Source organism: Colobus angolensis, unplaced genomic scaffold (assembly GCF_000951035.1).
Source record: "Colobus angolensis palliatus isolate OR3802 unplaced genomic scaffold, Cang.pa_1.0 Scaffold622, whole genome shotgun sequence".
Lineage (NCBI taxonomy): Eukaryota > Metazoa > Chordata > Mammalia > Primates > Cercopithecidae > Colobus > Colobus angolensis.
The window spans coordinates 468,843-495,371 of NW_012119844.1; the positions used below are offsets into that span (position 1 = coordinate 468,843).

Sequence of the window (26,529 nt, forward strand, 5' to 3'; positions counted from 1 at the left end):
CAAGTATACATATGTAACAAACCTGCACGTTATGCACATGTACCCTAGAACTTAAAGTATAATAAAAATAAATAAATAAAATAGAAAAAAAAGAAAATAATTGATTCTTATGCTAAAAATCTAAAGACATTATTTCCTCCCATACTGTAACATTCTTTATGATTGTAGAAGCCTGAAATAAACTTCTGCTTACTCTTTCTAACTGAGCTTGCAATATTCTAAAAATGGTAATATTGATTTTCCTCCTTCAATAACTTCTAAATGTTAATGCCTTATTAATAACCTCCTTGGCACACCATTCTGACATTTGGGATCATTTGCTTATTAACAACTCTGGCAAGAAGGAGCTGCTTTAGGGGCACTGCCAATTGAATTTAAGGACAATGAAAGATACCTTCCTTAGCAAAGGAAGTGCCAAAGAAAGGTAAGAAGAAAATTCAAGAAACATTTGTAAGAATCTAAAATTGTATCTTGACAGTTATTTATCATTAAGATTTTTTCTTTATGTCAAATTTGTTATAAATCTAATCTCTCACCTTAACCCATGGTATTTTCACATTCTTTTATTTTCTAATCTACAATAATTACATCATAAACAACTCTCAAAAATCCCCACTGTTAAGTCATCTGCATATTCCAACATTCAAATTATTAAATTTTTAGGCATTCAAAATGTATTGTGTACATGACAAGAAGAAAAACATTAATTTGGTAAAAATCACTATAAAATCATGTTTGTAAGAAATATAGCATAGATGTAAACAAATTAGCATTAATGTTCATCTTAACTAAAAACCAAGTAATGAGGTTTCATATTCAGTCTTAGCTGTCTTAGAAATTGTTGGTTATGAAATTTTGGACCAGCAAAGTCATCTTGGATTTGGGATGGAAAGCTATTGAATCTAACAACATATGAAGAATGTGTTTTTTAAAAATACCCTATTATATATTAATTTTCATTTTTCCCTTCTGACAAAATTATATGGCACTGCCCTTTTAAAGAAAGTTCCACTAAAGAGTTAGAGATATGCTGACTCTCAATGTTCTTATGGAAAAATACAAATGACTTTATAGCCATTGCAAAAGGTTCCCAGCTATATCTGCGTTTAACATTTAGTATCACATGTTGAATTTCACACTCACCAGTGTAATTACAGAAAACTAGAATGATACAGGAACTTCATTGCAGTGAGAGTTCCTCTTGCAAAATTCAAATGTTTGAAATGTCAGAAAGTTCTGTATCCTACAACATAATTTGTATTCAAATATAGCAATGGATTGCTAACTTTTTGCTAGTACAAAAACAAAAAATTCATTTATGTTAATAAATTTGTTTCCCATCTGTAAACTAATTTACGGTGCCTTTATGGTGCTAGCTTATTCATAATATATTTTAAAAAATAAGAACAATTCTATGTTTCATTGAAGTCAGAATTTTTTGGAATTCCTATTTATTATATGTATTTTATTAAGCAAGGACCATGTTGCCTTCTCTAGGGTAAAAAACACAACCATGAAAGTTGAGAAGTCATCCTAAGTCACTTTGAGGAATGTGCAAATCAACGGGTGAATTTGGGATTCCCAACACCACTTAAGACTTCCCACTATCTCCTTTGACTAGTGCCATTTTCTGGGAGGGGATGGCAAAAAAATAATAGCAGCTGTAAAGTATTTAGTATCTCCATAACAAATATGATCTTCAAAGAACTCTGTGGAACTTTGATCCTATTTGTGGTACTAATCCATGTGTGTGTGTGTGTGTATTATATAAGTGTGTATACACAGAAACACATATATACACATACTAACATTACAAATTTACATATGCAAGAATATATTAAAAACTGGGCTATATGATCTTCTATAGCTAATTCATCAGATCTATCTGGATATGCCATAGCTGGATTTATAGTGATAACTTACATTAGTTCTTCCTTAAGTCCATGTATACTTATGATCAAGGTTCTAAAATAACTTCCCATACTGATTTTATTGGAAGTGCACAACTAATCTAAAAGCTACCAATATTGGATTTAGTGACAAATTTAGAAAATCTCAAACTAAAAGTCACATTTTAAGCCCACCATCAAGTGAACATTAAATGTGTGAACTACTATTTAGGAATACTGTCATATAATTTGAAATGAAACATTATTCCTTAGTAATTGACTATACAGAGTACACACCATGAATACAGTACACACAAAACCAGAACCTGACCAAGGAAAATGTCATTTTCTTTCTCCTTATTTTAAAGCTTCAGCACCAGAAAGTTTGTTTTCTCTTTGTGGAAAATCAATAAACACTTTAAAAGCAGAAGCAGGAACTCTTCTTTAACAAAGTAATATACTTTATAAAAGGCCTTGGGAACCAAGGCCTTAGTTTTAGCCACATGAGGAATGGTTTCACATCTTAGTTGTGTGGGCAGATCTGGTCTCCATGGTGATGAAAAAGTCAGCCAGGGAAGTGGAAAGAACTGTGGTACATTGCTCCCAATAGAAACGGCCAAGCTGAAATCAAATGTAGCTTTTGTATTTAGCATGGACAAAGCCTGAAGCTCCAGTGAACTGGTACTTTACCTCAGGTTGTCATGGCAACCTGCTAAGAAGGGTGGGTTACAGATACCCATATCAACTTATTACTAAGATGTAAAATCAAAAGCCAGAACATATGGGATAAAAGTAATAAGTTATTCACTAGTTCTGAATTTGGTTTTCTTAAAGAGGAGCTAGGTATTTAATGGAGGTATTGCTGTTTTTGCAAAATATCATATATTCTAATTAGTGTTCTTTTTTCAAGGAATCCTAAGAATTAGCACTGAAAAACCTTTACTCTTCAATTTGGTGTTAACATTTTGAAGGCAAACCAATTTAGCATGTTAGCTCAGTAATAATAATTATGGCACTAACATTTGCATTTCACTTTCTACTTTACAAAGTACTTTTGTATGCAATATCTTGAAAGAAGATGCAGGAAATGTGAAAATTTCACTAAAGTTCACTTTAGTAGTGAGTTTTTATTTTATTCTACATACTGCATGAGAGATTAGAAGGAAATAGATTAAAGCATTAAATGTTGCATTCTTTAATAGTTCTTTTCAGGTCATATGGATTTACTCTTCAGATTTGTAAGAAGTGATTAGAATTAATGTTTCATCATGAGGGAATATACAGAAACACACAATATATCAGATTTGGCATCTGTGAGTAGGAATTGGTAAAATCAGTGTTATCTCTGAATTTTACTCATAAATCTACTGCTTTTATATCTCTACCAAATGATAGATAAATAAGCAGAAATATTTGGATTGTTTCTATAAAAATGTATAAAGTATAACTTTGAAGGAAAAATTGAAATAACTTCTGATTAGTCATCAAATGACATAATTTTCAAACTGGTATCCAGACTTAATTCTTGGGAATTATTTTATTTATTTATTTATTTATTTATTTATTTACTTACTTACTTCTTACTTACTTACTTACTTACTTTACTTACTTACTTACTTACTTTTACTTACTTACTTACTTACTTACTTACTTACTTTACTTACTTACTTACTTTACTTACTTACTGACTGACTGACTGACTTACTGACTGACTGACTGACTGACTGACTTACTTTACTTACTTTACTTACTTACTTACTTACTTACTTACTTACTTACTTACTTACTTACTTACTTACTTACTTACAGGGTCTTGTTACGTCGCCCAGGCTGGAGTGCAGTGGTGTGATCACAGCTCACAGGAGGCTCAACCTCCCACCCTCAAGTGATCCTCCTACCTCAGCCTCCCGAGTAGCTGGCACTACTAGTGCATGCCATCACGCCTGCCTAATGTTTGTATTTTTTGTAGACACAGGGTTTTGCCATGTTGCCCAGGTTGGTCTCCAACTCCTGGGCTCAAGCAATCCTCCTGCCTTGGCCTCCCGAAGTGCTGGGTGTGAGCCACCGTGCCTGGCCAGTTTTTCTTTTTTTAAAAAAGTTCCAGGCCGGGTGCGGTGGCTCAAGCCTGTAATCCCAGCACTTTGGGAGGCCGAGACGGGCGGATCACGAGGTCAGGAGATCGAGACCATCCTGGCTAACACGGTGAAACCCCGTCTCTACCAAAAAAATACAAAAAGCTAGCCGGGCGAGGTGGCGGGCGCCTGTAGTCCCAGCTACTCGGGAGGCTGAGGCAGGAGAATGGCATAAACCCGGGAGGCGGAGCTTGCAGTGAGCTGAGATCCGGCCACTGCACTCCAGCCCGGGTGACAGAGCGAGACTCCGTCTCAAAAAAAAAAAAAAAATTCCAATATTAAAAATTAGCTATAAAAGGAATCATGTCAAAGCTTAAAATACTAAGAAAGGATTTTGAATCAAGTGGTGGACTTGTTTCATTGTTTATACATATCACAGTACATGATTTTTGGACACTGGTTAAAATTGGAAAGTACACTAATTACAATTTCTACTAATAAAAGGTAAAATGTTGTAAATGTGATTGAAAGATCAGAACAACATTTTTGCTTTACTTGATTAACCATATTAATGGTGCTGCTGTAATAAAACCTAAAAATTTTAATTCCTTTTATGTAGGTCATATATATATATGTATATGTATGTGTGTGTATTTTATATATAATGTATATATTATATATATAATGTGTGTATTATATATAGTGAAAAATATTTTAATAAATTTTAATCTGTATTAGAATTATAAGTCTGAGGGGCAATATGCAATTAAGAGCGTTCACTCTGCTGTCACAATGTCTGTCTGAATCTCAGGTCTGTTATCAAATAGCTGGGAGTCCTGGATTATGCTATTTAAACTCAGTTTCCTCATCTAGAAGATAAGGATAATAGTATTTCCCGTATAGAGTTGTTGTAAGGGTTAAATGAATTATATTATGTAAAGACCTTAGAATAGTGCCTGACACATAGTAAGTGCTCATTAAAAATGTTAGCTATTATTTGTAATAAATTAATGTGTTCAACAAACCTATAAAATTTAAACAAAATGCATCACACTATAGGTGTTTTGGCTTTACCTTGAGAAAGGCAATTCTACTTTAGTATTTTTATCCATGTGTAAAAATATCTTCTTTTTCTATATGAGAAAAGAATAAAAGATTCAGATTTATGGGCATGCCTGGCTTTGCAGATTGCATTTCAAATCCAGACTATGTGGCATATCTTTATAAAAAAGATAAATCACTAAAATGTCTTCGACTTTAACAGAGAGGTATCATCTATAGAAAACATAAAAAGAGTCTTCCTGAGACAGCAGTGAAAGTAAAAGGACAAATACATATAATTCAGTCATTCTATTCAGAATCCCTTGACATGAAACTTAAAATTATTTTATTCAAAGACTGATCAGTTAATGATGTAAACCTGACTGAAATGAGTTGAGATTTGCTTTAGAATGGAAATAGCAAGTTAAAATAGCTTCAGTTTTCACTTCTTCATAATTCATTACATGTTCATTGAATATATTTCACTAAACAACTGAAACATAATAAATAAATCCTGTTAATATACATGAGATTTATTTTCCCTATCAATGGGTGTTTCCCTCTTGCCATTAGATAACCTACTTCACGCATTGAAACCTACTTCATGCATTGATATGGTTTGGCCCATCCGAATCTCATCTTGTAGCACCCATAATTCCTATGAGTTGTGGGAGGGACCCAGTGGGAGATAACTGAATCATGGGGATGGGTCTTTCCTGTGCTGTTCTTGTGACAGTGAATAAGTCTCATGAGATCTGATAGTTTTAAAAATGGGAGTGTCCCTGTACAAGCTCTCTCTCTTTACCTGACCCCATCCAAGTAAGATGTGACTTGCTCCTCCTTGCCTTCCACCATGATTGTGAAGCTTCCCCAGCTATGTGGAACTGTAAGTCCAATTAAAGCTCTTTCTTTTGTAAATTGCCCAGTCTTGGGTATGTTTTTATCAGCAGTGTGAAAATGAACTAATACAGTAAATTGGTACCAATAGAGTGGGGCACTGCTGAAAAGATACCTGAAAATGTGGAAGTGATTTTGAAACTGGGTAATAGGCAGAGGTTGAAACAGTTTAGAGGGCTCAGAAGACAGGAAAATGTGGGAAAGTTTGGAACTCCCTAGAGACTTGTTGAATGGCTTTGACCAAAATGCTAATAATGATATGGACAATGAAATCCAGGCTGAGGTGGTCTCAGATGGAGATGAAGAACTTGTGGGGAACTGGAGCAAAAGTGACTCTTGTTATGTTTTAGCAAAGAGACTGGTGGGCGTTTTGCCCCTGCCCTAGAGAATTGTGGAACTTTGAACTTGAGAGATGATTTAGGGCATCTGGTGGAAGAAATCTCTAAGCAGCAAAGCATTCAAGAAGTGACTTGGGTGCTGTTAAAGGCATTCAGTTTTAAAAGGGAAACAGCATAGAAGTTTGGAAAATTTGCAGCCTGATAATGTGATAGAAAAGAAAATCTCATTTTCTGAGGAGAAATTCAAGATGGCAGCATAAATTTGCATAAGTAACAAGGAACTGAATGCTAATCATCAAGACAATGGGGAAAGTATCTCCAGGGTATGTCAGAGACCTTTGCAGCAGCCCCTTCCATCACAGACCCAGAGGTTTAGGAGGAAAAAATGGTTTCGTGGGCTGGGCCCAGGGTCTCTCTGCTGTTGTGGAGTCTGTGGACTTGGTGACCTGTGTCCCAGCCACTCCAGCCATAACTAAAAGGGACCAAGATACAGCTTGGGGCATGGCTTCAGAGGGTAGAAGCCCCAAGCCTTGGCAGCTTCCTGTGGTGTTGAGCCTGTGGGTGCACAGAAGTCAAGAATTGAGTTGTGGGAACCTCTGCCTAGATTTCAGATGTGTGGAAATGCCTGGATGTCCAGGCAGAAGTTTGCTGCAGGGATGGGGCTCTCATGGAGAACCTCCGCTGGGGTAGTGCAGAAGGGAAATGTGGGGTCAGAGGCCCCACAAAGAGTCCCTACTGGGGCACCACCCAGAGGAGCTGTGAGAATAGGGCCACCATCCTCCAGACCCCAGAATGGTAGATCCACCGACAGCTTGCACAGTTATCCTGGAAAAGCTGCAGACACTCAATGCCAGCCCGTGAAAGCAGCCGAGAGAGGCTGTCCCCTGCAAAGCCACAGTGGTGGAGCTGCCTAAGATCATGGGAACTCACCTCTTGTAGCAGTGTGACCTGTATGTGAAACATGCAGTCAAAGGAGATTCTTTTGGAGCTTTAAGATTTTACTGCCCTGCTGGGTTTTGGACTTGCATGGGGCCTGTAGCTCCTTTGTTTTGGCCAATTTCTCCCATTTGGAATAGCTGTATTTATCCAATGCCTGTATCCCCCCAATGTATCTAGGAAGTAACTAACTTGCTTTTGATTTTATAGGCTCATAGGTGGAAGGGACTTGCCTTGTCTCAGATGAGACTTTGGACTGTGGATTTTTGAGTTAATGCTGAAATGAGTTAAGACTTCAGGGGACTGTTGGGAAGGCATGATTGGTTTTGAATTGTGAGGACATGAGATTTGGGTGGGGCCAGGGGTGGAATAATATGTTCTGTGTCCCCACCCAAATCTCATCTTGTAGCTCCCATAATTCCCATGGGTTGTGGGAGGGACCCAGTGGGAGATAACTGAATCATGGGAGTGGGTCTTTCTTGTGCTGGTCTCATAATAGTGAATAAGTCTCATAACATCTGATTGTTTTAAAAATGGGAGTTTCCCTCCACAAGCTCTCTCTCTTTGCCTGCCACCATCCATGTAAAACGTGACTTGCTCCTCCTTGCCTTCCGCTATGACTGTGAGACCTCCCCAGCCATGTGGCACTGTAAGTCCATTAAACCTCTTTTTCTTCCCAGTCTCAGGTATATCTTTATCGGCCATGTGAAAGCAGACTAATACACATCCATGTGCAAAGTGTTCCAAAGTTTTTTCTTCAAGATGCAAACTTAAAAGAGTCATATTGAAGAGCTGTTTTGTAATAAGTGCCCTCTGTGTTGAATTCTTACTGTCTAATCCAAAATCAAGGTAAGCCACATCACTTCCTAAATATTACAGCTTTCCCTGAATATAGCTTCCTCTCTTTCCATTTCTTTCATGATATGATGTCTAGTCTTTGATCTTATTAAGAACCATCCCCCTCCTGAATTAATTTCCTTATCTAATTTGGACCCTTCTGACTAGACCCCTCAATTCCCTCTTGGATATGTATTACATGTACTTGTTCCAATATGTGCTTTCTTACTCCTGCCTGGCCACTGGGCATTGCTAGAAAAAACTGTATATGCACACTGATTGTCACCATTCTAAATTTGTGTTTTCTGACTTCAGGCCATTCAGGGCTACTTGGCAGACCTCTTATTAGTGCCTGGTTAGCCCAATATCCAATTCTTCATTAGGAGAGCTCCAAGTTTCCATTATACTCTTCAAGACCTACTTTCTATCTGTTGGATCTTCCTCTGAGAAGGTAACGTTTTGCCTTCACATTTGTCAAGGGAGGGTATCATATCTCTCATCTGGATTGTTGAAGTAGTTTTCTAACTGGTATCCCTATCACCTGTATTCTCCCACATCAATACATCTATATTGGCCAGAGTGAACTACTGAAGCTCTCTATCATGTTCTTTGGGATACAATCCAAACCTCTAAACATGATATATTAGGACCTTTTTAATTCATTTCTAACATAAATCTTTGTCTCATCTGTACTACCATATTTCTCTAAATTATTCTTTGCTTTTTTTACCTGTCCACCTTTGCTGATGCCATTTTGTTTTGTTTGTTTTTTTTTTTACCACCTAGAATGTACCCTCCTTTTCTTTTTATCCTGGTGAAACCTTATTCATCCAGCTTGAATGTCACATCCTCTGTGAGGTCTTGTCTGATTTCACAAGGTAGAGATAATCAAGACCTCTTAAGTGCTTTCATAGAACTTAATGTGTTCATTTCTCAAAACATCTAATATACTGTACTGTTACATTTGTCTGTTTTTCTCTCCCATTAAATAATGAATTTATTGATTCTGTAATTTAAAAATTTTTGTTTTTCCAGCACTTAGCAGAGTGGGTACTCAGGACACTGTGCTGCCTCCATAAATATTATTTGAATTAATTAAATCACCAAAATACATCTTCATTCAAAATCTCAGTATTTGTGGGTACAAGCTGAACACTGAATAGACTTCTATTAAACAACTATGTAAAATGCTTTATACCTCACTAGATTTTCAACTGAAGTGAGAAGATCTACTTAAAGTTTTTGGGGTGAACTACGTAGCAGAGGTGGAAATATTAGGAAGATAAGTCACTGAAGTCAAAGAATGCTATTTCTAGCACTGCTTGCTATGTCAAGGAAGAATGATTTTGACCTTATATGAAGTGATAGTGTAACCACTGCTAAAGGGTGTTTTCTTTGAATGACCTACATTGTCAAGATATTCATATGTCATTAATGTTAGGAGTGGATGAGGTAAGACAAAATCTTAGACGCAGGATGAGATTTTAATTATAAATAGAACTTATAAATATACTCTCTAAAGGTCCTTCTCTGTTGATAGAAGCAGACTGATGGAACTACTATAAAAAAACCTCACTACCCTACTACTTTGGGGAAACATTGGAAGGGGCTGCAGACAAATTGCTTGATATAGCTCTATTGCTATGTGTAAAACTTTGTCCTTTAAACACATTTTGAATGGCTAGGTTTCTGTACCACATGGATCAGGCAAAATAAATACGATTGTGACATAACCATTAGTTACTGTTTTAACATTTTAAAATGCCATGTTACATTTATTATATGTGCATTTCTATAAAATATTGAAAATGTAACAGAAAAAGTCACCAAATTTTGCCCAAATAGTTGAATTAATTCATATTTACTTTTAGAATACGATGTGCATTTAATAATTTTTTTTGAAAACTGAGTTTAAATTCTAAAAAAGCATTCTCTAAAAGTATCTGATGCCTTATTATATTAGTGGATAAATTAAATGGCTTTTCTAAAAAGTCAGTCATTTCATTAGAGACAATGAAAAACTAAGAATTAGTATTCTCCCTCACTCAGTCAAGCCTCATGGCTTTTATCATTTAACTGGGTTACAACCACCTGAATTATGAGCTATTGGGGGATAATATAGAAATATATCAGATATTGTCAATTTCAGATAATATCTGATTTTAGAAATTGTGCAATGAATAGAATAAAAGTTTGGTTAGGTAGATAAATTAATACATCATAATTCTACCTTTTGGAACAAGTCATGATAGAAAACTTAGGGGCAGGCGGGTGCAGTGGCTCATGCCTGTAATCTTAACACTTTGGGAGGCCAGGGTGGGAGGATCACTTGAGGTCAGGAGTTCAAGACCAGCTTGGCCAACATGGTAAAACCCCATCTCTACTAAAAATACAAAAATTAGCCGGAAATCGCTTGAACCCGGGAGGTGGAGGTTGCAGTGAGCTGTGATTGTGCCACTGCACTCCAGCCTAGGCAATAGAGTGAAACTCCATCTCAAAAAAAGAAAAACGAAAAAACAAACTTAGAGGCAGCCTATTTCTTTTTATATTAAAAAAAGATAGCAGTTTGTGCCCATTCTTTATCCATAGGAATTATGATTTTATAGGCAAAATTCTCATCATTTTAAACACTAAACTCAATTGCAAGTACAATAAATGGTTCTTGAGATTTTAGGCATTGTTCATATATATGACCAGTCCAGTTTATGATTGTTTTTATTATTCACCTTTGGGATGATAGCTACGCCCTGCTTAGCAGACTTTCGCTGATTGTCAAGTAAAACAAACTAAATTATGTCTTTTTCCTTTGTTTTCTTTCTTTCTTTAAAATTTAAGACAAAAAGTAAAATAGAATATCTCTGCATTTTGTGAAAATCGTTTATCAACTGATTTAGGGCTCCTGATTAATATCAATCATCTTAATATACGAAAAAGGTAGTTCTAAATATCAGTAACGCGTAGGATTTCCATACACACTTCAGAAACTGAAGCCTGATTTTATGCCACCAGTGGAAATTATTACTGATGTTTAAACAGTGAATCATTTGTGTAATTTGGCTGTCTCAAACTCTAAAAACATGAAAGTAATTTTTAAATTCACTGCTCCATATAATGGAGGACATACTAAATTTTGGCTGGAATTGTAAAAAAGTTATTCCATTCTTTTTAAAATTCTTCATATTATAATTAATTAGAAACCAATTTTTGGACACCTATGCCTTTCTTCTTCTGACAATATGCAGTATTTTGTAAGCTAAAATCCATGAATGAGTTTCATTTAATACTTATTTAGTTTGGGTTCCATGACAATGAAGTACCTCTTATATGTTTTGTTTAATACATATAAGCTCGGTGAATTATAGGCAAATAAATTTTGAAGGGCTAAATCAAGTTTGTTTATTTTTACAATCGGCTATGTTAATTATTCAGTTAGGAGAGGTATATCAGTGGCTATGTGTGAAAATATCAAGAAGCACTGACAATGTGGTGCAACGCTACTCTTCATTAAACCATACATCCTGAAATGTTACTATGTACTTTCTAAAAATATACTGAAAGAGATTACCTTTAGCAAACATCCTTTTCTTTTACAGACAGGCAGCAAGTATTTTGCACTAGATAGATTACAGCAAGATAATCTAATAAATACTCAAATATCACCCCAATTTCTATAAGCTCTTTAGAGCAGAAATTGGTAGTACAGTTTTATACTACCAAGTCATTATTACTTTAGGTAAAAGGGCTTAAAATGAAGAAGTCTGAATGCAACTTGTTTCTGTAATTTGAAGCTATTATTTATAAAGAATGTAAACTGGGGCATAGCATAGAAATGATAATTCTTAGGAGCCACTGAATAGTTGACTGAAGAATATGGCTGATCTGGGTTAGGACTTGGATCTAACAAAAACAAAGTATTAGAAATCTTTGGTACTCTCATTTTCTTACTCTTACTAGATCTGTAAAAGTCCAACCAGGTCTGTAGGGTTCCAATACTCTATACAAACATATTCTGGTATTGATTGAGGCATGCAAGAACAAAGGCTTAAAAATATTGTAAATTGTCCTAATGAAGTCACATAATTTTTATAGTGTCATGTTTCCTATTATTTGTAGACTAAAAGTTGAATCGACTTCTACAAAATCTTCTGAAGATGAAAAAATATAAAATAATATAACCTGAACTTCAATATTTTCTGCTGAAGCCACCAATATACTAATTACAAGATTTAATGCATTGAAAATGAGATCAATACATGTAAGTAATTACTGCATGCATTTAAACCCTGATGATTTCATGTTTCAGAAATACAAAGAAATATGTGGAATCTATTTGGGATTTAATGCTGAACAACAGGGAAGAACTTTTACGGCACAAAGAGAACTAAAAGAAACACATTCTGTAATTTTGCTTTTTTGTTTTTGTTTTTTTCTTCTAGTGGTGAAGAGAAAGAACACATAGCTGAATATGGACCCTGGATTATTAAAGATATGATTTTAAAACTTTACAAAGACAAATGGAAAGTTTTAATGATCAGTAGTTTTAAAAAATTAAATTCCAGTAATACAAGCGTAAAGTGTCCCAATGAGGGAGGGAAAGGGGATGCAGATGAAGTTAAGGTAGTTACAAGGAGCTTCTTTAGAACAAGCTTTAGTTTAAGGAGGATTTCTATAAAATATGGAATAAGAAGCTATAAGAAATGAAGAAGTAGAAAATAATACCAATTGTTTGTAAGAAAAGCACCACAAAGGCAAATGTTCAGCTGAAGCTTATGAAAAAAACTGAAGATACACAGCTTTTGTAAAGAAAAATTAAGAAAACATTAATGACAAAAAGTAGAACCATAATGGCTTCAATGACATTTTAGGCTTTTCCTGCAAGAAAAAAAGTCTTCAAACTAGGGCATTAAAACATAAATGCTTCTGGAGACAAGGGACTACTAAGAACCACTCTGTGGTTCCTTTAAACTAGAAGGTTATAATCTTAGCAAGTGAATAAACTTTTTGGAAATTATCTTAGGGCTACTGTCAGCATTCCATGAGACTTAATGCTTAAATCTTAAGAGTCCTCTTATCCAAACAAACAAAAAAAGCATGAGTTCTCCCATGAACATATTGATAAACCTGATATAAATATAAAATTTTAAAAATAGACGATGAGTGGGTGCAATTTTATTTTTTAATTTTGTTTGACAAACCAACATGAATTTAATAAAAAAATGAAGCATTTTAAAATGACTTCTTTTGGGGACAGTATCTCTAAGTTGGAAGGGAAGAGGAAAACCCTGGGCAGTATGTCTTACATAAGATGAAATTTTGCCTGCTACCCTTATGAATAAAGACACTGTAATATGGGCTGAATGATGTTAGTATTAGGTGGATCCATATAAGGACTTTGAATGACTGAATAAAATTAACGCCTAAAGTTTAAAATTTAATGCTGTAAATCTCTGTCCTTGGCCCTTTCTTCTTTAAAATGTTTTCTTAAAAAATGTGCTTTCCTTGATGAATCAGTTAAAAACATAGAAAGGGTGCTTAGAATTTTGGAGGATTATTAAATGATAAGACAAATGAGTAATATCATATACGATAAAACTGAGCTTCCAAACTTTGTAACAGAGTCAAATACTTTGGGTGAAACATGAGAAGTTAAAAATTTAACAGAAATAAATATAAATAGCTGCACTTAGATTAAAAAATCAAGTAAGTGGAATGCTTACCACTTGATAACATTAAAGCATTATATGAGCCAACAGTGAGCACGTTAAAACTAATGTAATCATGTTAACAAAAGTATAGTGTCTAGATCACTGTAATAGTTCCAATACATTTAGCATGGGGATTCTATAAAGAAACAAGGAGTCCAGATGAGGGTAGCCAGGATGATGCGTTATCTAGAACTCATGTGTCACAGGCATAAAGATACCTCAAGAAGAGACAACACAAATTATATTTGATAACACAATTCCATTTTAGAGTTTCAGAGATATATACAATGTGCAAGGCATATGGTAAGAGCAAAGGGCAAGACCATTATGCTGAAGAGAACTATAAAACTTTAGAGTTGGAAGAAACCATCAGGTTGAACTTTCCAGCTAACTTGGGAATTCCTGGCTGGTAGCTGGTTATTCACCCTCTTCCTAAACACTCTGAGTAATGAAGAGCCCACTAAACTTATAAGATCAGTTATAAACCTGCAAAAATTGGATTTTTTTTTATATCAATCTAAAATCAGCCTCCTTGTGCCTTTATCTATTATGTTTTCTGGAACTTCAAAGACTATCTTATCATCTTTCAACATGACAGGCTTTCAAATGCTTGCTCTGGATTTTTCGAATTTGCAATTTTAAGATCCACAATGAGTAGAAAGTTTAGCAGAAGTTTGTTTTTGTATCAATACAAGGAAGAACTCTGTAATGTAAGTAAGGCTCTTCAACATGAAATGCCTGCTTTTGGAGGCGGGAGTTCTGAATCTCTAAAATATTCAAGCAGAGGCTCAATAACAATTTTTAAAATATGCAAAAGTTTCTGTTTTGGGTAGAAAGTGAAGATAAGTGCTTCAAAACTCTAAGTTCTATGGTGAGAGGGCTATATGCATATTTACATACAGCGTGACTCATGTTTCATGCCAAGCCCAATTAAAAACAATTCATCTATTAAATGAACCCATTTCCTTAACATAAAACATTTTAAAATAGGTACTGTACTATTTGCCAGAGAGATACCACTGACAGTAACACATTAAAAAAAGATGCTTACAAATTTAAAGAAGCATTCAAAGTTAAGGCACGTTTGCAGTTACTTATTCAGCACAACTATTCAGTATTTCTACAGAATTATTTTTGTAATGATAAACATCTTGCCTACCTCTAGTGCTGAGGCAAAATCCTTCTAATCAAGTTAATAAAAGTGCATCATGAATCTAAGAACCCAAGATGCTAAACAAAGAGAAGGCAGCCCAGCAACTACACAGGATTTTAAAAAGATAACAGAATTCAAAGTGAGGGGTGGGGCTTATTGTCAGAGTTTGCTTATGTATTATATACTGATTCCAGCTGTCCCTCCTCCCCGTGTGTTTTCTTTTCTTTCTTTCTTTCTTTTTTTAAGAAAAGGCACGTGAACCCCTGTGTGTTGGCATTGTTAAGGAACAGGATAAAACAGTAGAGATGATAGGAAAAAAAATGTGTACAGTTTAAGTTTAGTGACATCAAAGTTATGGGCTATTTTTTCTCACCAAGAATCTCAAGGTATATGCTTTACAATGTCCATTTCATAAGTTACAGAATAAACTCTAAATTCAGTCATGGAGCAGTGGAGGGGCCACAACAACAAAAATTAAAAAAAAAAAAAAACGAAAATGACGAATAAAATTTGGAGGTCTTAAGTGAATAGATCTTAGGCATTAAGTAACTACATTCTACGGATGATTTATCAAAAGAGAACTAGCACAGTAAAAGTAACAGATTCAAAATCATGGAAGATTAGGGATTTCAAATGTGGAAGGAAATGAAAAACTATTTAAAATTTTAAGGTTCAAATTTCCCTAAAATAGACATTCAAAATACAATATAATGTTCTGTATTTAACGCTCTGCTAATATTCCCTATATTAATAGGTTTTTCAAATAATCAAATTCTACAATGATTATAGCATAACATTAAGAAGTGCTTTCTCAATTATAAAAAAAAATTAATCTATGGTCAGTATAATATGAAGTTCAGTTCATTGATTTTTAGACATCTGATTTGTGTTAATCAGTACAACTGGGTAACCAGAATGCATATTCCTCAACCATGATGTTTAAGGAATAAGCTGAATCAGAAATAGCTCTTTAAGTGATCTCATCTGATTTTAACTAGTCTTATAAATTTTGCATAAGTGATAAGTAACAACATAAAAATAAAATATCTTGCACTATCTCTCAACGAATAAGTTTTATAAAATTATAAACTGGTTACTAGGGAAAACTACTGATACAAGGTAACAAAGATATTGCATATTTGGAATTACTTGCTGTGTTTCATGTTATCAGAAAGAAAAAAGTCTCTTATTTCTTAAAAATAATTTACACATTTCTGTTGTAAGTAGACTTACGGAAGAGCTAGACAGGCTCTTAACATGGTACCTTGTGTGTAGAAAAATAAACAATAAATGCATGTTGAATGCATGAATGCATGTTTGGAACTAATTGGATTATATATTGATACAACAAACCACATATACAATACAGAGATTTAGTTTGCATTTTAGCTGGCTAAATCTAGATATTGAAATGTTAGAAAATCTATGAGTAAGAACGTTAAAGAGTTTGTAGTTCTAAAAGCTCTGAAGTCAATCACTGAGTTACACAACTATAACTCTTTCTTTTTTTTTTTGAGACGGAGTCTCGCTCTGTCGCCCAAACTGGAGTGCAGTGGCCGGATCTCAGCTCACTGCAAGCTCCACCTTTCGGGTTCACGCCATTCTCCTGCCTCAGCCTCCCAAGTAGCTGGGAGTACAGGCGCCCGCCACCTTGCCCGGCTAGTTTTTTGTATTTTTTTTTTTTTTTTTTAGTAGAGACGGGGTTTCACTGTGTTAGCCAGGATGGTCTCGATGTCCTGACCTTGTGATCCGCCCGTCTCGGCCTCCCAAAGTGCTGGGATTACAGGCTTGAGCCACCGCGCCCAGCCTATAACTCTTATTTTCAAGTATTCTAAAATGTCTGCAAAATAATCCAGAAAGTTGATTTTATTGGCATATTTTGTGTTTGTAATAAAAACAAAAATATACGAAATTGTCATTCCTGAGACAAGAACCTGCTATAAGTTCTCAAGTATGAGGTTTAACTATTAATTTTTTAAGATCACACTTTCCACTTAAAAATATAATAATGGGCACTTTTTCCTTATTGAATGACATAACAGTGGGAACATTTTCCCATTAAAAGAAAAAGTTTAGAGTGTAATAGATTGTGTTATTAAGACCAAATATTAGGCCAAGATGTACCTATGGCACGCCATAAGAAAATCTGAGTGCTAGTAGTATGGAACTAGTGAGAACAATGGAAATAGGAGAGATTGTTTAGTAGAAGGTTCAGTGTTTTATAACTTGAAGCTAAAATCTGTAGGTAAACTGGTCACCAGACTCAGTGGCTATGAAGCCCATATCCAAGTTCTGCTTTCTGCCTTTTGGAGGCTAGACTGGCTAATTTTTTCTAACTGGCTCTGGCTTGGCTCTTTTCATCACAGAGCTTTGGTATAAACTGAAAGTAGTGGAAGATCTTCATAAAGAAAGCTGAGCAAAATTCATAAGGCATTAAGGCATTAGGCAAGTAGGCAAGAGAACTTCTGATATTTGAGTTGGGGTGTGTGTGAGGGGGTGTGTTGTGGGGGGCAGTGTATGAGTGTGCATGTACAGCCAATGCCATTTTTTTCTTCTCACATTTCTATTGTTTTTGAAAAGGTCAACTGCTACATTTTCGAGAGTAATAAATTTTGGGACTGGGCTGGGTTCTAAGGTGCTATGTAAGTTATTTCACAGGATGGTTGCTTACATTATAAACTAAAAGTTGTACAGGAACTCTAATTGATAATCATCTAAACCATCCTTCATATCCCTAACTCACATTGAGTTACAAGATAGAGATATATAAGGAAAATAAATTCATGCAAGAATTGATTTTTAAAACCTTAACTTCTGACAGTAACTTTGGAGAGTAAAGAAAAGAGAAGGTGGCTTTGCACTTTCATCACTGTACTATTTATTTTGCAATAAGCAAGTTATTACTTTGGAATTACACAACAAAAATAGGGTAGTTAAAAAATCTCCAAGATATGTTTTATGGTGCAATCTTATTAAATCTTAATCTATCATCTTCTGGTAGTTGGTAACCAACCATAGGAGGTAAATTGTGTATGCTGAGGGACAAAAATGAGGCATTTGTGACCTTCAGCCTACTCTGGCAAGGGTGAGCAAGGTAAAAAGAGGCTGTAGGTTCTCATACAATAAGCTAGAAGGTACTCTATGGAGAAATGAACAATATGCTATTATTGAGCTGAAGAGAAGTGATTTCTTTTTTTTTGATGTGTGAAAATAGTAGCAGATAACAGTGTGGCTAATCTAATAATCTCTCTTGGTAAGAAAAAATAACATAAATCATAACGTCTTACCTATGCTTGTGAGGGGTTGACATTGTTTTGCGTGAGCTTTAATTCTCTTCTGGCCAAATATTCTGCTGTTGTGACTTGACAGCATCTACAATTCCTTCTTTTGCCATTTACATCTGATGTCATTACTTATTAACACTTTTGAGATTATTTTCCTGGCTGATGCAGGGCTATTGGTTATTTGCCAAAGTACAAGTTGCAGTTTCAACACTTTTTACAAACTAATTAAGATGAAGCTAGGTGATGGATAACTAGGAATGTTAGCTAAGCACTGGTAGTGATTTGAGTTTTCCTTTCTTCTACAGGCAGTGGATTTTGGTGGGAAGAATCAAAAGAAAGTTGGAAGATCTGGTTTCTAACTGATTTATGACAATGAACTAGTTATTTCAGATGTCATATTCTTGTGGCCTTCATCTTTGAAATGGCAGTGAAACAGGAGGAAATGGTTTCAATAGTAGAGAATGTGACCATAAAAGAGCCATAATGCGAAGAGCAGTAATTCTAGTTATCAGCATCCCAGCTTTGTGGTCTCCAGCATAAAGAGGGTGTGCTGAACACATGCAGTCCTGGCTTTCCCTTCACAAAATACCAAAAATGAGGAATTCTGCAATGTTTTGATTTCTTTTATGTCATATGCTGGATACAATAACTTTAGTTCTATAAATAATAAAATTGGAAGGAAGTTAGTAACAAAAGGGGTTAGCTATTACTCATTCATTCATTCATTCATGCTTTCAATAGTGCCTGGGCTACTATGGGCCATATACTGTTTTAGGTGCTAGGTGTGTAAGACAGGAATAAAATCCCCACTCTTCAGAAGCTTACATTCTGGTGGGTAGGGATGGAAAATAAATCTGTGAACAATATTTAATATTATACTCATAGTGATAAAGCTGGAAAAAATATAAAACAGGGTAACCATACAAGAGGATGAATGGTGGTGGCGGGTATCTGGGTCAGACTGGGTTGTCAGGAAAGGGTCTCTGAGGGGAAAATATTTGAAATGAGACCCAAATGGCAAGATCTATAAATAAATATTTCAGTAAATATATCTGGAAAAATTATTGCTATTTGGAATACAAGGTTTCTTTTGAGTTCCCAAATGTCCAAAATCAAAAAGGAAAGGAGTAGTGAGTGATAAGAATGAGAAATGAGAAACATTTCTATTTTAGCTCCCAGAACACAGCTAATATGTTAGGTTGAAACATACAAAATTGCTAATGTTTCATCATTTTGACCTACAAAAGCAACATTTCATATGGTTCGACTCGACGGCTAGAACTGAACAAAGATAGGACATGTAATAAACATTACTTAATGAGGTTTGCCAGGCCTAATTCACTATTTAAGTATTGTAATTGCCCACTTTGCCTTAATACAAATCTACATAAAATCTATATAATTATATAAATCTATAAATAAAACAAATATAAAATCTATATAATTATATAAAATCTATATAACATTTACTGGACAGAATTATAATGTGTCATATATGGATCTAAGGTGCTTTCTGACATCACTTCATTGAATACTCATGCAACCTCAAAAGCTGAGTATTATTACCATATGATTTGAAAATGAAGACACTGAGGTCTCGAGGTGTTAAATAACTTGATCAATCATACCAGTTGTAACTGGGACAGTGACAAAGCTGGGATTACAGGCATGAGCCACCAAACTCAGTCTAGATTTTTAAAAATAACCTTAAAATATATTTCTCAGCAGATCTCATTTTGAAAGTGTCAATAATATTTCAGCCTGATAATCTAATGTGTACAGTGGCTCCAAGGTAATAGATTTTATTCCCCCTTAAAAGATCTAGGTTTTGCTTTAGATTTCTAAGACCAAGCTACATATATGTGTAAATTAAGTGAGAATACTGGTAGGTAATCTTGAAGACAATGATAAAGGACATTATGACTTCACTGAGTAAATGAAGGCACCAAGAATGTGTGTCCAGGAGAGTTCCCTTATAATTGCTTAGGGGAAAATCAGCAGGATTAAGGGATAACGTTTTTCAAAACCTCATCTGAATTGGCTAGTACATACAGCAAAGGAAAGCGAGATTTTCTAAGCTGACTTCAAGCTGTATTAACCAAAATAGCATTTTAATGTTATGGCAGATTATTTTTGAATGAAATATATCTTCATATTTTGTCCCATACTATCATAATTTATATTCCTTTAAAGTTGCATAGAATGACATAATTTATAATTTAATTTAGCTGATGTCTTATAAGGTCCATACCTAGTAAGGTTTGAAACTGCTAATTGGGATAACAGGAAATTACTTGTCTTTTCTCAAATGTCAGTGAAATGGGTCAAGATAATTAATACGCAAGCTGACTTTTCAGTCAAAGGAAAACAAGACAGGTCTCATCTGTATACTTTTAGTACCATCCATTTCAGACTAAAATGAGTTCAGCCTAAGAAAATCACAGTATGACTCAGTTAAATAATTGAATTTCAAAATAAGGCAAAAGGTAGTTCAGCCATGAGAACACAGATTGAAGTCTGTTCTAAGGAAGGCTAAATATACTTATAAGCAGGGCAAAATTCCATATCCATAAGGAAAATGCAAAACAGTTAAGGCATGGATTTAGGTATATCTTGCTTCTTAGATTGCTCTGTAAGCTCATAAGCACTATATAACATATATTGTGATACAAGGTAAGATAAAATATAAATGATAAGAAAGAGGACATAATTCTTCACCCTTAAAGCATATGACAGACTATATTTTCATGTTTTCTTCCATTATTTCTCTTGGCCACTTGCCTGATACTTCCTATTTTTAATTTCTTGGCAAACTGAGAAAAATGTTTGGAACTACACATTAAACTGATAATTTTGTAGTCATCAAGTTCTGTACTTGATTACTACAAATTCACTTCAGGAGGTCAAACTGAATGCTGACCTGGAGCAGCACAGTTAGTAACACACTGCCATTGGATTTTGATTTTTACAAGCACAGGTTGCCTGCTGAACTGGGTGGCAGCACAGTGAGCACTCTGTGTACGGGAGGCTAAGGCTAATGTAGTGGCCACAGCTTCGTTCCCATGTATAATTTTTGCTCTGCTGACATAACACCAAACAGCTTGATTTGAACAAGCAGCCTGAGAACTTACTTCTAATGGTCAATCCAGGGAAGCCATAAATATGACATCCCATAACTAGACCTTAAAGATTCTTTTGAAAACACTGGTTTTTAAAGCTGATGTTTCCTGAATAAGGTGTTCATCAAATTGCCTACTCCTAAATATTAGAAATAGCAATGCGGAAAACCATCATTAGAACAAACATACATTTCATTGAATAATAAGCATCTTCCAGGAAAGCATGAATGCACTACTCTGTTATGAACAGTCTGAAGTACATGGAGAAATCAAGTGGCAAGATTTATGGAAAAAATACCCAGAAAGAAATGGGGCCTGAAAGATAGAGCAAGGCCACTTTCAGTGAAGCAGATCTGACTGAAATAGCAAGAAACGTACCACAATATTGTACTGTAAAGACAAAAAGTACAATACCAAATTTACTGACACACTTACTAGGTCTGTTCTGTCTTATAACAATTATTCTACAGAGAGCCCACTGAAAAAGATGGAAAGCACTGAATAACTACCCACTTAACTCATCTGAAATGTAAAGAAAAAACCCAACCAACTTAGGAGTGCATCTATTTGGCTAAAAAATCCAATCTACTGAACAACAAAAAAGAGACTCTAGAAGAAAAAATTGAACGCTATCTAACTAGAGGTGCTCTGTGGACTACTGGAAACTTGAAGAATGAGCAAGCAAGGTGCCATATTTTCCCTTCATGTCTTAGGACATGCTTGCTTCTTTCTAGTCTTCCCTTATTCAATGACCAGGATGAACTCTTAAGTGCCTAACTTCTTCAAAACAAGACAACATTAGTGACTTAACCTGTAGGAATGATGAAATGTTTTCTGAACAGAATTCTCTATTTCAGAGTGCTGTGCCTAATTTCAACACAGTTTATCTTAAAATAGCTGAGATAAAGTGTTTTCTCCAATATGTTTGTAAAAGAATAAATAAACCTCACATACTTAGTCACAGCAGTTGTGTAGAACCTGAATGACAATTGAAATGAAGTTTCTAACTCATCTTTAAATTTTAGAAGACAATTTATTAATTTTAGTAATCTTTAAAATATTAAACATTACTATTATGCTTGCCAGAACTCCTACAGAGGACTAACATGGCTCCTAAATATTTCTTCCATAAGAGTCTTCCGGCCGGGCGCGGTGGCTCAAGCCTGTAATCCCAGCACTTTGGAAGGCCGAGACGGGCGGATCACGAGGTCAGGAGATCGAGACCATCCTGGCTAACATGGTGAAACCCCGTCTCTACTAAAAATACAAAAAAAAAAACTAGCCGGACGACGTGGCGGGCGCCTGTAGTCCCAGCTACTTGGGAGGCTGAGGCAGGAGAATGGCGTGAACTCGGGAGGCGGAGCTTGCAGTGAGCTGAGATCCGGCCACTGCACTCTAGCCTGGGCGACACAGTGAGACTCCGTCTCAAAAAAAAAAAAAAGAGTCTTCCATAAACTCTGATAAATGTGAATGTTGAAAGGGCTTGACAAGTAATGAATGGTAATTACTTTTCCTGTACTAACAACATATCTTTTATAATGTTTCTCATGGAGATTGTGGCTAAAATATACTTCACATGGAAACTGCCTCAGCATATGAATTTTATTACAAGCAATTCTTATATTTTGTTGGTAGATAATATTAAATAGTGCAATGAAGATCCATACCATAAAGGGAGGTCCACTGTATTTTCTTGTCAATCATTTCCAAAGAGACTATCATTTTAAATGAGCCACGCTTGACACTGACATGGGGCTCTTGACCTGTTGGTAATCTGTGAACTTTGAGATACTTTTCCAGTTGTGATGAAGAACTTACACTAATATATCCTGTAATCAAAGTCCCATATATTTGTAAAATGTTCTGAGGGCTACATTCTGCTTTCATCTTTTAAAAAGAGAAGTCTATTGCCCTAGGGGTACCAAACAAGTAACTGTGATTTCATCACCATTTGCTCAAGTTATTTGCATTAATTGATCGAGACTACATTTTGAATAAAGAGATGTGAACAGTTTTATACTATTTCTTCTATATATTTTGTTTTGGGCATTTTATGGTCAAGACTTATAGCCAAACCTAGATTTTCTTTCTTACTAAAATAACTGAGTTGTAGCCTTTCCCTTAAACCAGCCTGGGTTTCTGGACTGATGTGTCACGTTAGTAATAAACAGAGGCTTGGCATGGCATGTTGAATAAAGAACTTAATAACTAGTAAAGATATTCTTAATGTCAACAAGACAGATAGTTACTTCATTGACTTGTCTTTTAAGAGTTGATTCACATAAATTGAGCTTTATAATCAACATACATACCAAGAAAGTAGATGGATGCTTTTGGAAAATTGGTTTCTAGAAACAAGTTCAGCTCTTTGGAGTTGAAAGAAATGCTATGTGAAATCTCTCCTTGGAAAAACTATCTTTTGGATTTTTCCTTTAAATCTTCTGACAATAAAAAGGAAAGATAAATATGTATATGTATAGATGTGAGTGGGTGTGTGTGTATATTCATTTGTTCAACCAAGACTCTGCTAACAACCTGCTTGAAACATTTATAGTTTCTTAACCCAACTCAGGGGGCAACCACTGTGGGCCAATGAGATGGTGCATGCTAGTGAGAATAAAACGGATAACAGAAGGAAGGAAAAAAAAACCACCATTAACCTTAAAAGGCAAATGGCTTAGTTGGAGAAAAAAATTATTTGCTCCAGCTGTGGGTATCTTGGGATATAAGCTTCATTACTCATCATGTTTTCCCAAGTTACTGAAGTTCTGAAAGTAGGTCACCAAGGGAGACCTAACTTACTATATAGCAATACTATTATTTTAAGAAAAAAGGGAAGCAAGATTCTATTTTCTTCAAATAAGAAGTTTGAAAAGGTTAGGACTTTGTGTACACAGGCTAAGAATCTCCAGAAACATACTTACTTTTTTCTCCTATGTTTTCCCCTGCTGCCTCCCCTTCCTCCTCCTCCTCCTCCTCCTCCTCCTCCTCTTCCTCCACCTCTGGGGGTTGCACGTCATCCTGTGGGTCACAGGCACTAACTGGAGCATTCAGACAGCAATGGTTGAACCCGCTATCTCGAGGCAGAGTAAAACTTCGAGGCTTGCCCCCATTTCCATTTAGCACTTGCATCCTCTCACTCTCAGCTAAGGGGTACGGCCCATAGTGATCCTGCAGGTGGCATTTCTGAGTTGGCAGGGTAGACTGCCGTCTGTGCTCTGGGGAGATGGCTGCAGAGTCAGAGAAGACAGAATCCTCCAGGGGCAGAGTCTGAAGATAGTGTAAGCCTGAACTTGTCAGTGGCGTCTCAATTAAATCCTGCCAGGAGCGGCGCTGACTGGCTGTCTTGCGAATGGGAGACACTGCACTGCTCCCAGTTACTTCCTGGCGAAACTCCTCATGAGAAGACTGAGACTGAGAAGTCTCTGTGGAGGAAAGTCGGCTATGTTTTGCTTCCACATAAGGACTGGCGCAACTCATCTGTAGAAAGGAGCCCCTGATTAGTCTCTACCATAATAACAGACCACTTCTATTCCAAGGAACACATTCGGTTTCCACCAGGTAATATTTAAGTAGATTAACTCTTACGTAGTCAAGTTAATGACTAGGCAAGTTTGTAGACATCTCAAAGTTAGACCCCAGCTTACATTTTAAGAGACAGAGACATGGATGTATTGAAATGCGGCTATACCAAGCTCTCATGAAAAATCTGACATATTAATGCAAAATTTTACAACAATGAAAGTATAAGAGTTAGTGCTTACATAAGAAAATTCAGCAACTACGAAAATTCCAAAGTTTAAAAACTCTACACATTTTGAGATCTTGAAGAAGTATTGTCCCTGGATTCATATTCCTGATTTCATGTAGCTTGGGGTTGGGGACAAGGAGAGAGTCTTTTGGATATGAGAATAGGTTGCCTATAAACTGACAGAACCCTTCCTTTTCTTCATAGGAGAATGTCTGCTCCTATGGGTGCCACAGAAAAGCTGTCTGATGGTCTTACTTTCTATGGGGTTAAAAATGTTAGGCAGGATGAGATTATACCTTGCTGGGGATTACCATTAGCCTTGAGCATAGATGCTGCAGGGCACATAAATATAAAAGAAAAATGGAATATTTTTATCCCTGGAATTTAAAGTTTGGGACTATATGTTATAGCACAAAACATAACCAGAAAAAGGACTGGCATCAAGTGAACACTGTAAAATAGTTGCAGGCACCTCTACTGCCACAAGCCTTACTCTAGCTCTGGGGACTAACAACACACCAGCCCAGGCCGAGCCTGATTTGTTAAATGTGATCATCACAAACAGGGCTGAGGTGGCAGCCAGGACATGCCTGACTGAGGTGAAGCTGCATTTACTTGGCATCCTCTGCGGGCAGTCAGTTACCTTCCCACATGTTAATAATAATATGAATAGTTTTCTTCTTGAAATTCACAAATTGCCATGTTTAAGCAGCTGTTCAGTGAAGATGCTGTTTCCTATTCTTCCTCTTTTATAGGTATTTTAAAGAAATTATCCACATCCTGATGTTTTAGAAAAAGAGAGAAAATATGAATTATCCCCCTGGAGTAGTACTGAGATGGAATTAGGTTGGCTGTTGTTGTCACCTAAATCCAGCTTCTATTTCCTATGTGGAAGACTTAGTCCCAAGATAGGCAGAATTGATTCTTATGGTAATGTGACCATGGAATATTATTATTATTTTGAGACACAGTCTCACTCTGTCACCCAGGCTGGAGTGCAGTGGTGTGATCTCAGATCACTGCAACTTCCACCTCCCAAGTTCAAGCGATTCTTGTGCCTTAGCCTCCTGAGTAGCTGGGATTACAGGCGCCCGCCACCACACCTGGCTAATTTTTATATTTTTAGTAGAGACGGGGTTTCACCATGTTGGCCAGGCTGCTCTCGAACTCCTGAGCTCAAGTGATCTTCCCGCCTTGGCCTCCCAAAGCGCTGGGATTAGAGGCATGAGCTACCGTGCCCGGCCTGACCATGGAATATTATTGTCTAAACTGAAACACTACTGAGATACTCTTGGTAATTCTGATGGGAAAGGGACATAAAGTGGGATAGTCCCAAGTAAACCAGCTGTTTATCCTATTAAAAGATCAAAGTACAGTCTATACACAGAGTAATTTACAGAGAACTGTCTGACACGCCATACGAACATATACATTAAACCAGGTCCCATGGCTGCTGAGAAAGCTACATGCAAAAATATCTTCAATATAGTTATAATATTAATTTTTA

At 35.9% G+C, this 26,529-nt stretch overlaps 1 protein-coding gene across 4 annotated transcripts in view; it reads right to left on the bottom strand.

The window, feature by feature from the left end:
* Positions 1-26,529, bottom strand: part of CNKSR2 (connector enhancer of kinase suppressor of Ras 2) — a 292,795-nt gene that overhangs the window by 23,067 nt on the left and 243,199 nt on the right. For all 4 annotated transcript variants that reach the window (XM_011963747.1, XM_011963746.1, XM_011963749.1 and 1 more), the window contains one exon: positions 24,196-24,751. In XM_011963747.1, the coding sequence (XP_011819137.1) occupies positions 24,196-24,751 (556 nt within the window). The remainder of the gene's footprint in view (positions 1-24,195; positions 24,752-26,529) is intronic.